The sequence below is a fragment of the Podarcis vaucheri genome, assembly GCF_965113315.1.
Source record: "Podarcis vaucheri genome assembly, chromosome: 1".
In the NCBI taxonomy this organism is placed as follows: Eukaryota; Metazoa; Chordata; class Lepidosauria; order Squamata; family Lacertidae; genus Podarcis; species Podarcis vaucheri.
Genome location: NC_138759.1, coordinates 103,483,447 through 103,498,759, shown reverse-complemented (window position 1 = coordinate 103,498,759; position 15,313 = coordinate 103,483,447). Strand labels below are relative to the sequence as shown.

Below are 15,313 nucleotides of genomic sequence, written 5' to 3'. Positions count from 1 at the left end.
CCGGCGGAGTGGGGAGGGTTTGAAGAAAAGGCAAGGGAATATGAAAGGAGGTGTGCGTATTTGGACGAGGGGGGGTGTTGCTAGAAAGAAAGCAGCAAAAAGCCCCCCCAACCCCCCCCAATGCCCGCGGTGGGTTTGGAGCAGGGCGATCGCTTGCGCCGCGGCGGAGAAAAGAGAGAGGAGGAAAGGGGGGGGGAGACCCACCGAGAGAGAGAGAGAAAGAGAAAGAGACGGAGGGAGGGCGAGCTAGAGATCTGTCCGTCTTGTTTGTTGTGTATTTCTGGAGCGGAGAGAGCGAGAGTTTCAGGGAGCCCGAGAGAAAGTGAGTGGCAGAGAGGATCGGCGGTGGGGGATCCCAGGGCGTTGCTATTCCTGTGTGTGTCTGTGTGCCCCCCCCCCCCGCGAGCGCTCCTTAAGATTTGGTTCGCTTCACACCCACCCTCCACCCACCTCTTTCCTTCTTTTTTTTTGGGGGGGGGGGAGAAGTCCGATCAAAGTAGGCAGAGGGAAGGTCCCGGGGCTTCCTTGGAGGAGTTGATGGCGCGGGGCGGGGGGGGAGATTCCTTAAGGAAGCGGAGCGGGGGTGGGAGACTCCGGGCGCTGAGAGGAAGGAAGAGAGAGAGGAAAGGAGATTCCTCCTCTCTCCCCCCCCCCCTTCCAGTCTCCGTCGCTTCTCTTGGCTCAGGGCGTTGGGAAAAGCAGAAAGTTTCTCGCCTCTGGGGCGAGTTAGCTAACGGTCCCGGCTGCTGCGCTCCTGCGCCGGCGAGATCGCCCAAGAAGACCCGTTAGATTCCTCTCGCCCGCTCTCTTTCGTCTTCCCCTCCTTCCTTCCTTCTCTCTCTCTCCCTCCCTCTGGCCCCGCCGTTGTCTCTTTCTTGTTTCCCTTTGATCGCTGCCTTCACGGCCACAATCACCTCTCAGCCAAGCCAAGCCAGCCTCTCTCTCTCTCTCTCTCTCTCTCTCTCTCTCTCTCTCTCCCTCCACCCCCTCCTCCTCTCACAAGACCCAGGGAAAGCAAAAGAGCTGAGAGTGAGAGAGAAAGAGAGAAAGAGAGAAAGAAAAGAAAAGGCACTTTGGAAAACGTCCGGTAGTTTTCACGTTGTCATAACCAGATCCTTCCTTGTGTTGTTGGGGGGGGGGGTGGAGAGAGAGAAGGAGGGAATGGACACACCGAGAAAGGAGGGGTGGATTACAGGGAGGGGGCGATCTTTGAACAGCTCCATTAAAACACATACTGTACGCAGGAAAACCTCAACCGCTTAGCCAGACCCTGGGAAAAGCAGGGGGTGGGGGAAGGAGGAGGAGGAGGGAGAGCAGCGTGAGAAATCTGGAGCCGAGCGGGCGGAAGAGTTACTTTTCGGGGGCGGCCAAGGAAACTCCCTCTGTCGAGCAGGCAGCAGTCGGGAGGGTCGTGCGTGTCCCGCGCGTGGCCCTCTCTCCTCTGATCGCGGAAGAAGCGGACGGAGAGGGAGGGGGGTCCTGCGCGGCCCCGGGACATATCCTGCGTCGGATGTTTGGGGAGGGGGTTTCAGCTGCCCCCTTTCTCTCCAGGTCCTTCCTTTCTTATTTGAATCACAAGTTCCAAGTCTCTCTTCCCCCCCCCCCCGCGCGCAACTAAACACTCGCACACTCCAGCCCCACACCATTCCGCATGGCGCTTCCTTGGCCCTGACTCTGAGCAACTTTTCTCTAGAGTTGAGGGCGGGGGGGGGGGAGTTGAGCACGAGGAAGACCCTGGTGTAAACCCGAACCGATGTTACTTGCAATATTTTGGGGCTGGCGGGGGGGTGGGGGACAAGAAAGGAAAGGAAACACAAAGAGAAAGATGGGTTACAAACAAATGTGGGCGAGTTTTTGTGCGTTTCCCCCGTCGCTGGGGAGGTGTGAGAGAGGGACTTTTCAGGGCAGAAACTCCTGGCGAAGTGCGCCCCACGGGCTGCCGTGTCTCCACTCACCCCATCCCACCTCCCCGGGGCTGCTTTCCAAAAAGGCAAAAAAACAAAACAAAGTCTAAACAATATATTCGGGGCATCTTCTTCTCTCCCCCCCCCCGCTTTTCCGCGTTCCCCGCCACTTTCCCTTTTAGCCTGGTGCCTGCCGTTATTTAAGGTGGTCCTGGCGAAAGAGGCACTTTTCCTGCCCACCCTCTCTCACCCGTCGCTTGCAATTTAGCAGACGTTTAAAAGCACTCCTAAGCTTTCTTTCACCTCTTTTGTACGAATATTATTATTATTATTATTAAGCTGATTTGCTTACAACCACTGTCTGCTGTAGGGCTTTCCTCCCCCCTTCTATCCTTTACAAAAATGTTAAAAGAGCAAACCTTTTATGTCAACTATGCCGTCCTCTCCGCCGCCGCTCCCCCCCCCCACCTCGCGCGCCACACACACAGGATATGTTAAATATCACATGGAATGAGATTCAGTCTTGGCATTCTTGATTATTGGGAAGGGTGATGTGGTTCAAGCCAACCTTCTTTCTCTTCCCCGTGCGCGTGTATAAGACTGAAAGCGTGTCCAGTGTGGTGTGGTGAATATCTGCATGTATGATCTATCTGCATGTTCAGTGTTTCCTCCTGACAGTTTGTTCCAAGAGAGGGAGAGAGAGGTGACATTAGCAGCGTGGAGATCAGGCATGAGATGCATACAGGAAACACGGGCATCATTAGAGCAATGCAGAAAGACCCCTGAGGAATAGTCATTCTGCTTCTCTCCCCCCCCCCCCACATTCTTCTGGGTGTCTTGAGAGAGAGGCAGGGAGCGCCTCTTGCCAGGTGAAAGTAACCTGTGTCTTTTAGACTCTGCAAACTTCTTCTAAAGTCTAACCACTGTTTGACTCCAAGTGTCAAACCTGCGAGGGTGGTGTTGCACTTAAAACCAAACCCACAAAAAAGCAGACATCTTTCTCTGCTTGATGATGCGCGTGTTTTCTCGTTAAGCCATGTCTCAAGTGAGAACTATTCGAATTTTGAATAGCAGGTAGATACAGTACATCAGGGGTGTGTTTTCTTCTCATTCTCCTCCTCCCTCCTTCCTTTTCATCTCTCTCTCTCTCCTATTTTTTCCTTGACAAACACGTATTGGCCCCTTTGGGATTTGCTGGGGATTTATCTGAACGGGAGTGGATTTCTCTCTTCCACCCCCCCACCCCCTTCTTTTGGATTCCTGGAAAAGATGTCACTTTGCTGTGGTTGTGTTTTTCCTGATAACATTACACAGAACGGTGCTAATCGAAATCAGGGAGAAGAAATTCAGGGGCAGCTCCTGAGAATCAAAATATTTGTGGCTTCATTTTAAAAAAAAAGAGGGGAGAAGCTTCTTTTTTTTTTTAAAAAAAAGCATAAACTAGGCTGATGGAATTTTATTTATTTGTGCAAGGTTTGTCCCCCCCCCCCATTATTTTTAAAGCAAGGGCAAATCATGATGGGCAGAATGAAGACCTTAAGCAGAGGTCCGGAGAGCATTCGGGGCAGTGTGTGCGCACCTATTTAAGTTTTAAGATGAAATGCTGCTTCAAATCACGATAGGCTTGTTGTTGTTGTTGTTGTTGTTCTCAAGCGAGCAAGTTCATAAATTGACTTAGAGGAGAGAAGGAAGTGGCGTGGGAGTGTGATGCGGAGATGCCCAGATTTGTGTGGCTGAAATGAGGGCAGAAAGGGGGAACCGTTTCCTTTTAACGTGGTCTCCCTCCAGAGGAGCTGGCGCTTGTAGGAGCTCAGAAGAACCCGCAGCAGTCCAGGAATGCCTGTCGGTTTTTCAGGAAAGTTCAGTCAGATGATTCCCAGTCGCCTGACTCGCTGTGAATTGAAACACTTTCTCTCTGCGAGCAGGAGGCAAACCCCCAAGCTGCCTTCTATTTGCTTTTTTTTTTTGCTTCCCTCTCCCTCTCCAACCCCCACCCCACCCTCTGCGTCCCCCTCCCCTCCCTTCTCTGCCCCTGGGAGATCCACCACCATCTCCACTGCCAGGCGAGCTGCAAACTTCCCCCAAGTTTTTGCTCTTGCTGTGGCGGCTGATGCTTAGGGTGTTATGGGCCCCCTTTGGAGAGGAAAAAGATGCTGCGACTGATATGATCACGGGGTGACCTCAGTCCTCTCCCCATCAATTTTCTCTCCTGTCTCTCTGAGAAATGGTGAGGGTTAGGGTTTTGGCTGGTTTGAGGGTTTGGTTTTGGTTTTTTGAAAAAGCAAAAGAGCCACGGGTTGGGGATTCGGATCTCTGCAGCGCAGGAGCGTGGAGCAAAACCAACCCCTGGCAAAGTTGACTTCCTCCTTCTGCCCTTAGTGAGGGGGTTCCTTCACAAAGTTCTTCCCGATCGTTTGGAGGAATGGAAGCAAGGCTCGCGTGTCCCATCTCCCCATCCCCAAAAGAGCAGGCCAAGCAAGCGGGCAGCCTCGCTCATCTATCGCGTCCGGGAACCAAACTGACAGCAGCCTCGACAAGCCTCTCTCTCGAGAGCGGCTTGCCAGCTCCCCAAAAAGATGGGGGGGGGGGAAGAGACGGGGGAAAGATTCCCAGCCACATTCCTGGCTGAGAAATAACATCGTGTGTGTGTGTGTGTGTGTGTGTGTGTGTAGGGTGCAAATCTGAGGGCAACGGAGAAAAACAGTGAGAGCGAGTGGGATGCTTTTTTTTGGTTGGTTAGTTGTATTTTTTAATTTTTTAATTACTTTTTGGACGTTTCAGGAACAGCTGGGGGAATGGTCCCGAGGCAAGCCTTATTATTATTATTATTATTATTATTATTATTATTATTATTATTTTACAAGTGCGAAAATCCACAGCAAAGGGATCCTTTTATTTTGAAAAGTTGAGTGATCTCTGAAGATACTGCATTCTCCTCCTCCCTCCCCCCCCCCCAACCTGGCTCTCGTATTTGTGTACTGCAGACCCACATATATGTGTGCTTCTGTATATAAAATATGCATCTCTGTCTATATGAATGACACATTCACGTGTGTGTGTGGCACTCCAGAGAAGAGGCCAAGGTGTGCACCGCCTGTCATCCTTCTCACACCCGAGCAAAGCGAGGCGCCCGGAGAACACAAGGGGCTGTTTCCCCCCTGTCAAGGTGGATGTATTTATTTTAGTTTGAGGTTCTTGGCGGGCAGAGATGGAAGTCCTCAAGAGAATCTGTTAACTCTCCTTTCCCGTAGATCAAGTGCCGTCTAAAAACGTGTCGCCTCAGAGTTTGGGACTCGTCTTAGAAAGTCACCCCCGCCCCGTCTAATATTCCCCCCACCATTTGTCGTATATTCTCTCTCTCTCTCCAGTTCTTACAGATGAATCAGGGAAATGGAGTAGAGCCTTCTTCATTTTTAAGCACGTAGGGTTGGAAAATCGCAGGGGAATCTAAAAATCAAGCTTTGTGTGTACTGAGGGGCAGTGGTGGGGGGACGACTCCCTAAGGGCTCTCCCTCTCTCCTTTAAAAGTGGGAAGAGTGTTGATTCCCTGAAAGGCATCAGGCATGTTTGGCCTCCACAGCATCTGGGCTATCTGCATTATCCCCCGTTTGCTTTTAAGGTACATTTTCTCCTCTCTGAAAGGGACGCCTTTGTCCTCTCCTGCCCACCCCCCCCACCCCACCCCCGAGCCGGTTGGGCTTCCCAAGGTAGACCCTATTTTGTGCCTGTCACGCAGCGGAGGGAGTTTGCAGGTTCGCAAGTTGCCCACAGACAATTGATTGTCTGCCCTAATGTGTTTCATTTACATGTTTATAACGTCAATAGTGCTGGGGTGTCCACCGTACCATTCATCCAGGCATTCTCACAAGGGTACAATTGTCTGAATGGCGAAGTCAGACACCTTTTTGATTGCTCTTTAGTTGTCTTTTTTAGACAACTGGGAGGGGGGGGGAGAGAGAGAGGTCTCTGAGGCAGAAACACTAGTTGAAAACGTGCAGCATTAAATGTTACCAAGAAACAGATGGGGAGGGGAGGGGAGGGGGAGGGAACCCCCCTCTGATATATAAACGAAACCAACAATTCTAAAGGGGGAAAGGAAGGGGATAAAACCATGATCCCCCCCTCCAAAGAAAAGTCTCATTAACTATTTTTGTGCGCGCGCGCGCGCCTGTAGTTTACCTTACCATTTTAATTATTATTATTTTTAATCAATGGATGTAGACACCCGCCCTCCCCGTTCTTAAAAGCTTAAGGACAATCCTCCGGAAGGAAGCATCCCTGAACTCCGAAAGGTTTGCTTCAGTGTAAGGATTTGGCTGCTCCGCAAGCCACCCGCCCCAAATCAATGCACGTGTGTGTGGACTGTGGATACATATTTAGCGATAGCAGCGCCGCTGCGCGCTGGGCCGGATGAGGAGGCAGCTTCTGTCTATTTAAGCAGCAGAAACTTTGCGAAGCTAAGTTCCCAGTGGTTCCTCGTGGAAAAGCCTAGGAAGAGCCTAGGCTTTCTATTTGGATTTATCCTTGCAGAACCTAAATTAAGCGAAGTTGGGGTTGGGTCTGAGGCGTTGCAATGGCAATGCAAACCATTATTATTATTATTATTATTATTATTATTATTATTATTATTATTCTCCTCAGGTGTGTTGGATGATTTCCTCTTCCCTTTCTCCACCCCACCCCCGCTAAATGCCACGCTGTCTGTTCTCTCCTGAGGTCGCTTCTGATGGAGGCGAGCCTGGATTAGCCTCCTTTGCCTCCACCACTCAGCGGCCCTATCTTCTTCATTCATATCAATTAGATGTCTAATGTAGCCCTATAGAGCCCATATGGAGGCACCAAGGAAAGGCAGGTTTCACATTACACTCCGAAGAGAGGAAGGAGGCGGAGGGGTCGGGTGGGTGGGTGGGTGGGTGGGCGCCATTCCCTTCCACCTCTAAAATTAAGACAAAACCAGAATTCTCCAACAGCTGAGAAACAAGGTGGCTTATTTCCTCTCTCTTCAAGTTTGGAATTTTATTTTATTTCTTTAAAGTGAAGAAATCTCAAACTTTGTAAGAAAATAAATAAATATTTGAGCTGTGAAAACAAAACACCATGCCTGTTTTGTGGACGGCTTTTTTATTTTTATTTTCTCGTATGCCTACCAGGGAAGACACACACACACACCGAGGCACACACACAGAGCGAGTAGCTGCACCGTTAGCTGAACCCCTGACACGGCGGTCTTTTGAATGCCTTAGGTATGATTTCACTTTCGCTCACATCAATGCTGACCTGAATGCCTTTCATATCTGATCCGCTGTGTCTCTCCCAGTAAACATCCCCTGAGGGGAGAACAAAGAAAGGGTCTCTTCTTCTTCTTAATCACAATTCAGTCCATTCACCCGCCGGCAGGCTAGATTTGCATTCTGCAACAGAAAGCCAAGATGAAAAGAGAGAAAAGAGAGGAGAAAGAGAGAGGGAGAAGAGAGAGGGAGAGAGGAAAGGGGGGAGGAGGAGGAGGAGAAGAAGAAGAAGAAAAAGGAGGAGAGGAAGAAGGAGAAGAAGAGAGGGGGCAAGAGCAGAAGGGTGGAGGCTGAGTCAAATAGCGGAGGTGTTTTGTAGCTGTTTGTTGGGCTTCCCCTAGTTACAAGCCTTATATAGCTGCCCGGCCTTCGCTCTTCTGACAGGCAGATAGTGTTACAAGATGGCATGCGGGTACTATTCATGGCCACTCGCCGCGAACACTTGAGGTAGAAAGTGTCAGGGAGGGGATCAAATGCCTCTCTCACCCTCCATGGACAAGGCTGCCGGCAGTCTGGGGCTGCAGGGCAGGTGGGCGCAGATCGCCACACGTTTGGCCCTGAGGGCTCTCCGCGCCTTTGGTTTTCTCTTTTTCGAGTTGGACTCAAACCTGGGCGCACGTTTCCACTCATTCCCATCTTAGTTTCACCTGGTCGGGAGCTTCTAAGGCTGGAACCCGAAGCAGTTGACACCAAGACCTACCATCCTCTGCCTGTTCAGTCCTCTCCCCGCCCATCTTCGCGGTCCCTGGGACTTACTCCCCACGGAAGCGTGCGCTTTCGCATCGCAGACTTGGAGGAGAAAGTTCTGCGCGCGCGCAAAATAACTCGGTTGCTTTCGGAACATCAGGGTGCTGCTACCTGCACGTGAGGACTGCGTTGTTTGCAGGATCCGTGGCTCCCACCCCGAAGTCATTACCTCGGAATAGCAGCCACAACGCAACCTGATACTAATAAGCGGGTTGAGGATAGGAATGTGGTCGCATAACTTCCTCGGAAGAAATGCCCGTCGTGTTCCTCGTGGCATTGCTTGCAAGCAAACGCGGATGCATTTTCACGCCGATGTCAGAGGTGTGAACGATCCTGTTCACTCTACACGGGATTAGGCAGGAAATCTGAATAATTAAGGACTTGCTTAAATCAGTCTAAGGGAGCCACGATTGGGCCCTAGCCTGCTTACTGGGAAGTCAGTCCCCCTGGGATTTATCCGGACCTAATCGGCAAGGCTTTGCATCCAAAGTTTGCGGCCTAATTCCACTTCTAAGGAAGGAAGTTTCATTGAAAGGAATTGCACTCCCATTTAAGTGAACGTGTTCAGGACGGGCTGCTAAACTTTCTAAAAGTATATTTCAGATTGGTTAAACATTCACCTGTAGATCAGTGCGATTTGTCCATATAATGTGGGGGAGCCAGCCCGACCATTACACCCAGCCAACCCAATTTCTATTTACAAAAATTAAACTTGCTTTAAGCAAATCTATTGACCTGTTATTCCCGTAAGCACACATTCTGAGAAGCTGGCCCTGCTGAATTGAGTGAGACTTGTTCCTATGCAATGTCCTTTTGGTTTGCAAAACTAGTTTGAATCATCAATTAAATGCATTAGTACTGTTCTGTACTGAAATTCTACTTTCCCCAAACCGATTAATTAACCCAGTTGCTGTTGTTTTTTAACCTACAATAATAATCCGTGACTCTCCACTGAATCGATTAATCTCTTTTATTAATAGATGGATAGAGCACAGCTAGCTCTTACTGTTCTTTCTCCGTGAACTAAGGGAGATGGGTTAGGGAGAGAGATGTCTGGTCCATAAGAGGGGAAGAGGAGCATAACTTGCTCCTACTTTCAAGCCACAGATGGTGAACGGAATCGAGGTGCTGATCAATAGACACAATCATAGTATTAATCGAAGGGGGCTTTAGCTTGGCCTGTTGTTGCTACATAATCTCAAATTTGCAGCAGGAAAGCACACGCACAGGTATCCTAACTTTCTCATAACTTATTGTGACCAGGTGCTACACCCTAGCCCAATCCCTACTTTTGTTAATTTTCGAAAAAATATTTATCTTTTAAAATCGATTTCTATAATAACAACAACAACAACATTTTGAATGTTCCCAAGTTATTGTTAGGCTCTAGTCAGTCACACACACACACACACACACACTTCTTTACTAAGAGAGAGATTATTTATAACTAGAACCTGCTTACTGAGAAGTATTTAAGCCCTTTCAGGGAGAGCTGTCAAATTTTGCCTGTGTTCTTCGCCTCCATTTGCAGCAAGTTTTAAAAAAAGATGGAGAGAGGAGATGGGGGAGGATCTGCAACTGCTAGGCTTGAAATAACTGGGCTAGAAGAGCAGAAATCTTAAGTGACAACTTTTCAACCACACTATCTCTTGGCTACCAACCTGTCATTTTTCAGGGCCACCCCGCCCGCATTCCCCCCCCCCCTTTTGGTTGTTTGTTTGTAGCGGTTAAAAAAGGAAAGATAGTAACAGCTTTTCCTCCCCCACCCCAATATCTCTTCGGCAACTAGATTAAACGTGCTAAAGGAAACGAGAGAGAAAGAGAGAATATGTCGGAAGAGTGTGAAAAGATTTCTCCTTTTTCTTAGAGATGCTGGGGCGGCCTTTCTCTTCCTCTCCCAAAAGGAGCGCACCCCAACTAGGGGATGTTACCGGTGGAAGGAAGGAGGCATGTGACACAGATTCCTGATTTACACCAAAAGATTTGCAGAATTTGAAAAAGAGATTATCTCTGCACCTTCCACCCCAGACTCTCACCCCTCCTCTTTTTTTGTCCACCCCTATGACCCAAGCAGTGGAGGATTTAGGCAGATTTACTTCAGTAAACACCTTGAACACTTGGGGTGAAAGCATGAGCCTGTTTGGGGGGGGGGAGGGAGGCTTTTGTTAAATGAGGTGCTGGGATAATGCTTTACCAAGCAGCTGTGATATTAACTTACCCAGAAGCGAGGTTTTCTCTCTTTTTTGGGGAGGGGGGGAGCTGTTTAACTCCTCGCGTGCCGTCCACTTGCACTCATCAGATATGACGGCATGTTCTCGGGACTTTTATCTTCGAGCTATGACTGTTCATAAATGACAGACAGAGGGAAAAGCTTGGCATATTCCCACGCACTGTTAAACCAACAGCATTGCACACTTACAGCGCAGTAGGTGCAGCAGCAATCCTGTCTACACGCTCAGCTGGGAGCAAGTTGCGCGGGATTCAGTGGGACTGACTCCTAAAGGACTCATCCCCTAGGCTCGCGCTGATCCACGCGGTGTAGGTGTGGATCTGAAGCTCGAGTTAAATCTGGGATCACTAAAGCTTTCCGCAAACCAGCAGGGGAACCTGTGGCAAGCAACTCCAGCCTTGCCCTATCTCCAACTTCCCAAAGGCAGAAAGGTGCTTGTCTTGCATCTTTAACCTGTTTCCATGAATTTTTTTTTCTTAAAGTTCCATTAATTTCAGGGGAGCTTCTCGGCTGAGGTGTCTCAGCCTTGGAAGCAGAACAGCACCTTGACTTCTTCTCCGTATCATCCCCTCAGAAGCTTCACTCTGGTCCCAGAGAACCAGCGGATTTGGGTTCAGGCGTCTTGGCCCCGGAGAGACACGTGGGAATGTCACTCCTTTCGAACTCAGAGTTGCTCTCAACTATCAGGATGCGTAGATTTTGTTATAGTTTCTACAGGTTATTTTATTTCCTTCTTCTTTTCTAAAAAAAAAATAAAAAATCGCCAGGTTTCTTTCTCTCCACCCTCCCTCTTCTACATTTTTTGGGGGGGAGGGGGGCATAAAAAACCCTGTAGGTGTCAACGTTAGAACAGCCACAAAACGTGTGAGAATGTAAAGGGTATGAGACATGACAGAATTAAAGGTGTTTGCTATGTTGTTACCCGTGTGTCAAGTTGGCAAACCTCCCTTTTGTCACAGCCTCCTGGTGCTTTCTGATAGCGTGCCGATCATTTTCTTGCTTTTCTTTCTAGGTTGATGCAGCAGTTTTGAACCGGGATGCGAGTGGGATTGTGCGGGCGGGGGCGGAGAGAGAGAGAGAGAGAGAGAGAGAGAGAGAGAGAGAGAGAAGGGGAATGCAAAATGTGGTGCACGCGTTACTATTCCTGCAAGCCTGGCTCCTCCATGTCGAGTCTCTCTCTCTCAATCTCTCTCTCTCTCCCCCCCCCCAATCCCTGACTCCAGCTTCTCTCTCAAGGAAGCCTCCATCCTTGCCTGCTTTTGCCTCTCAACCCCGGAGCAGCAGCAGCAGCAGCAGGCGCGTTTCTAGGATCTGGCAATGGAGCGCAGCTTGGCAGGAATGCCAACTGCCAAATCATCCCATAATTATGCTTTATGTCGTTTTAGATGAATGACCGAGCATGCAGTATTCCTTTGGAAAGGGGTGGGGTAGGGGCAGAAATATCTGAAAAAGCAAGAGCTGTTTAAAACAAGCCCTCACCTCAAATCTATCTATCTATCTATCTATCTATCTATCTATCTATCTATCTATATCTATCATCTATCTACTAGACTTTCAACAACCTGGTCAGGGTCACCGTTGGAGAGCTGAATTAAAGTGATCCCATTTGTGATCTAATTGAGGTTGGCACCGTCCGTTGCGGTAGCAATAAGCGCAAGGCAGCAGCGCGTCCGAATCCCAGAACCGCAGCAATTGCGATCTGGCGCTGGAAACCGGAGCTGCAACGGGGGCGGGGGCTGCTGGTGGTGATGGTGGCAGACTACTGAGATGTGAAACGTAGCTTCGATCCTCCACCGTCCCCTGCGCACCCCAAAACCACAAGGCCCCTCTGCCCAGCTCTTTTAACTCCGCGCGTCGAGGTTTGAAAGCTGGGAAGTGGAACGCGCCGGGACAGGCGCGCAGGCAGGGGAGGTTGGCCGAGCAATTTGCGCACCGCTTCTCCTGCCCTTAGCAAAGAGCCAGGCGCTGGTCCCTGTCTAGACTGCAAAAGTAGACCTTCCCTCCCCTGAGCTCCCGACTGAATCAAGAGAAGCGGCTGCAGAGCCGCGATAGAACAGGAGCAAGCCTTCCCCCTCTCCAAAAAAAATAATCACCCATCCTATCCTATATTTTAATCTAATCTGCGCGGGGTCCAGGAATGCATATTATGGGGGGGGGGGGCGAGGAGCGTTTACATACGGGAGGGTAGTGGGACGGGTGTGCGTGTGTTGTTGTTGTTGGGACTCACTTGGCAGCGTGGAAAAGTTGCCACTCGAAAGAGAGGCGAGAATGTTGCCACCTGACTAGGCGTGGGGGAATCCGTTGTGACTCCGTATTCCGATCCGAATTTAAAAGCGTATTTGTGGGTAGGGGGGGAAAAGAACTTATACAAATACTGTGCTGTTTGCAGCGAAGGGTGACAAGCGTTGGATGTGTGTGAAAGGAGTTCAGCGTGTAGCGTCCTGGAATTGGGACTGGTTTTGAAGAAGCCTGTTTATACGGACGCCTTTGAAACAGGAGCACATTCGGCGCGCTGGAGTTTTCCAAGCGTATTGCTACCTTTAGTCTTCTTAGATATCCAGTGATTATGTGGAGAGTGTTGTGCTATGTGCGCTGGCCCCCCCCCCCCCTTTAACCCACCAACGCACACTTAACATTCTTATTCAGTGGGTGTTAGGCTACTTCGACTCTTTCCACTTTCCAGCTTCACTAACGAACCAGAGTTGATAGGGTGTGTATGGTTGCGAGCAAGCAATTAATTAAAACAGAATTGGAAGTTCTTTTACTCTTTGTTATTGGGGCACTGGAGGAAAGGGCGGCTGGGGGTGGGGGCGCCGAGAGACGGGAGAAATAAACTGGAAGAGATTATCACCGCATCAGGCAAGAGACCAAAGTGAGCTCGACAGAGAGCGCGTTTTTCTGGGACAGCCCGGCAAAAGCCCTTCCTTTCTGCCACCGCGGGGGCTGGGCAAGGGGTGCATCGCTGTGATACTTGGAAACGTGGCAGTGCGCAGTTGTTCCGCGGTCTATACTTGTGTGCCTCTTCACATTTTCTCTCCCGCTTCCTCCAGTCGCACACGCCATGGGTTTGATTTTGGGTGGGAATGAACCCCAGGCAAGGTGCGAAGCAAGAGAAAGAATCAGTACCAGGAGGAGGAGATGTAGATACTGTATTGCAGAGCCTCTGACCTGGATGGTTCCGTCTTCCTCCTCCTCCAACAAGTGAGTGGATTTCAGCCACTTCAAATGCTTCAGCAAAAGACTCGGCTGGCTTCAGGTGGCTCCACCCAAGAGGCATTAGCTCATGGGATCCAGAGCAGGGTCTCTAGCTCTTCCTCCGGGCTTGGCTTGACACATGGTGATGCTGGCCGGCACTTCCTTGGCAATTGCAACAACAGGCCAGGCCAGGCCAGGCAGAATTTGTCCCGCTGGATCCTTATTCTGGAAGGCAGTCCCACAGGTGTTGATGACAACCCAAGCAATTTCTGCCTTACTTGGCCAGTCATATGACAGCCGAATTATTCAGGCTCCCATTAATTTCCCCTTCCTCTTTGGGGATTAAATGTAGTTGCACTTCTTCTCCTTGACCTCTGTGTGCTTCAAAAAGGCATAAATGCCAGCCCTGTTATTCGCTGTGGGTTAAACCACAGAGCCTAGGGCTTGCTGAGCAGAAGGTTGGCAGTTCGAATCCCCGCAACTGGGTGAGCTCCGGTTGCTCAGTCCCTGCTCCTGCCAACCTAGCAGTTTGAAAGGACACAGTGCAAGTAGATAAATAGGTACTGCTCCGGCGGGAAGGTAAACGGCGTTTCCGTGCTTCTCTGGTTTGCCAGAAGCGGCTTAGTCCTGCTGGCCATATGACCCGGAAGCTGTCTGCGGACAAACGCCGGCTCCCTTGGCCAGTAAAGCAAGATGAGCGCCGCAACCCCAGTCATCCACGACTGGACCTAATGGTCAGGGGTCCCTTTACCTTTACTGGCCTCTTAGGCTGCAACTATGTACACTCAGTGTGAGGAACTTCCTGATGTGGTCGGACTTCCCATCAGCCCCATCAGCCCCAACCAATTCCCATCAGCCCCAACCAATGCCTAGGGATGATGGGAATTCCAGTCCAGCAACATCAGCAGGGCCACAGGTTTCCCCATCTCTGCTGTGTCCATTTACCTGGGAGTAAGTCCCACTGAAATCACTGAGGCTTACTTCTAAGTTATTGTGACAGGGGTGTGCAGGGATGTGCAGTTAACCTGATTTTCCATTTAGCTCACAAAACAAGCAAACAAAAACATGAATTGAAATGGAGTGGCAGGCTGTAGATTGCATGAAGACTGGCACCCCAGTTTTGAGCTGTGTTTGGTTGCAAGGGAAATCTGTTGATGCCCATTAAATTCACTTTCAAGGAGGTGTGCTTGCATCCGAATCCCGTTTAAATCTGTGCAACTGTATGGGTTTAAGCAGGCTGAATTTGAAGTAGGTTTCATGTATGGGCAACCAGGGTAATTATAAAGTAGCAGAAAGGGTGGATCCTGACAACCACACTGCCAGGCAGTCTGCATGATCCATCTAATCCGCATTCTTAACTGAGAGCACCTGGAAAATTTAGCAACCTGTATTATTTGATTGGGGTGGAAGAGAGCATGTGCAGATGCCTTCTCTGCTGTAATATATGATGTGGCACCTGCTGTGGGATATACCTGTACTGTATCTCTAACATCAAGTAATATTTCTAATCTTGCATTCAATCGTATATACATAACAAGTGGTTTGGTAGGAACTATAATTATGAAGACTACCTATGCTTTAGGGACAGGGAAACTGAGGCACAGAGGCCTGGTTTAAGAATACTGTACGTTTAAAAAAGAAGCTCCAGTTCAGGCTATTGGAGTAGAGGCAGGTAAGAAAGGATGAATGGGGAGGTGGAGGTTCAGGACTAGAGTCAAGTAATAGAATCATAGAGTTGGAAGGGACCCCGAGGGTCATCTAGTCCAGCCCCCTGCAATGCTGGAAACTTTTGCCCAATGTGAGGCTCGAATCCCTGAGATCACGCTCCACTGACAGGCACGGTCACAACATGCAAAAGTATAATAATAATAATAATAATAATAATAATAATAATAATAATAATAATTTATTATTTATACCCCACCCATCTGGCTGGGTTTCAACAAAAC

At 49.5% G+C, this 15,313-nt stretch overlaps 1 protein-coding gene across 3 annotated transcripts in view; it reads left to right on the top strand.

Annotated features, from left to right (window-relative positions):
* The window catches only part of ZEB2 (zinc finger E-box binding homeobox 2), a 162,007-nt gene that overhangs the window by 269 nt on the left and 146,425 nt on the right, over positions 1–15,313 (top strand). For 2 of the 3 annotated variants that reach the window (XM_082197437.1, XM_082197439.1), the window contains exon 1: positions 106–322. The exons of the other annotated variant lie outside the window; for it this stretch is intronic. In XM_082197437.1, coding sequence (XP_082053563.1) covers positions 121–322 — 202 coding nt within the window. In that variant the 5' untranslated portion in view covers positions 106–120. Of the gene's footprint in view, positions 1–105; positions 323–15,313 lie in introns of those variants that run through there. 3 annotated transcript variants of the gene reach the window in all.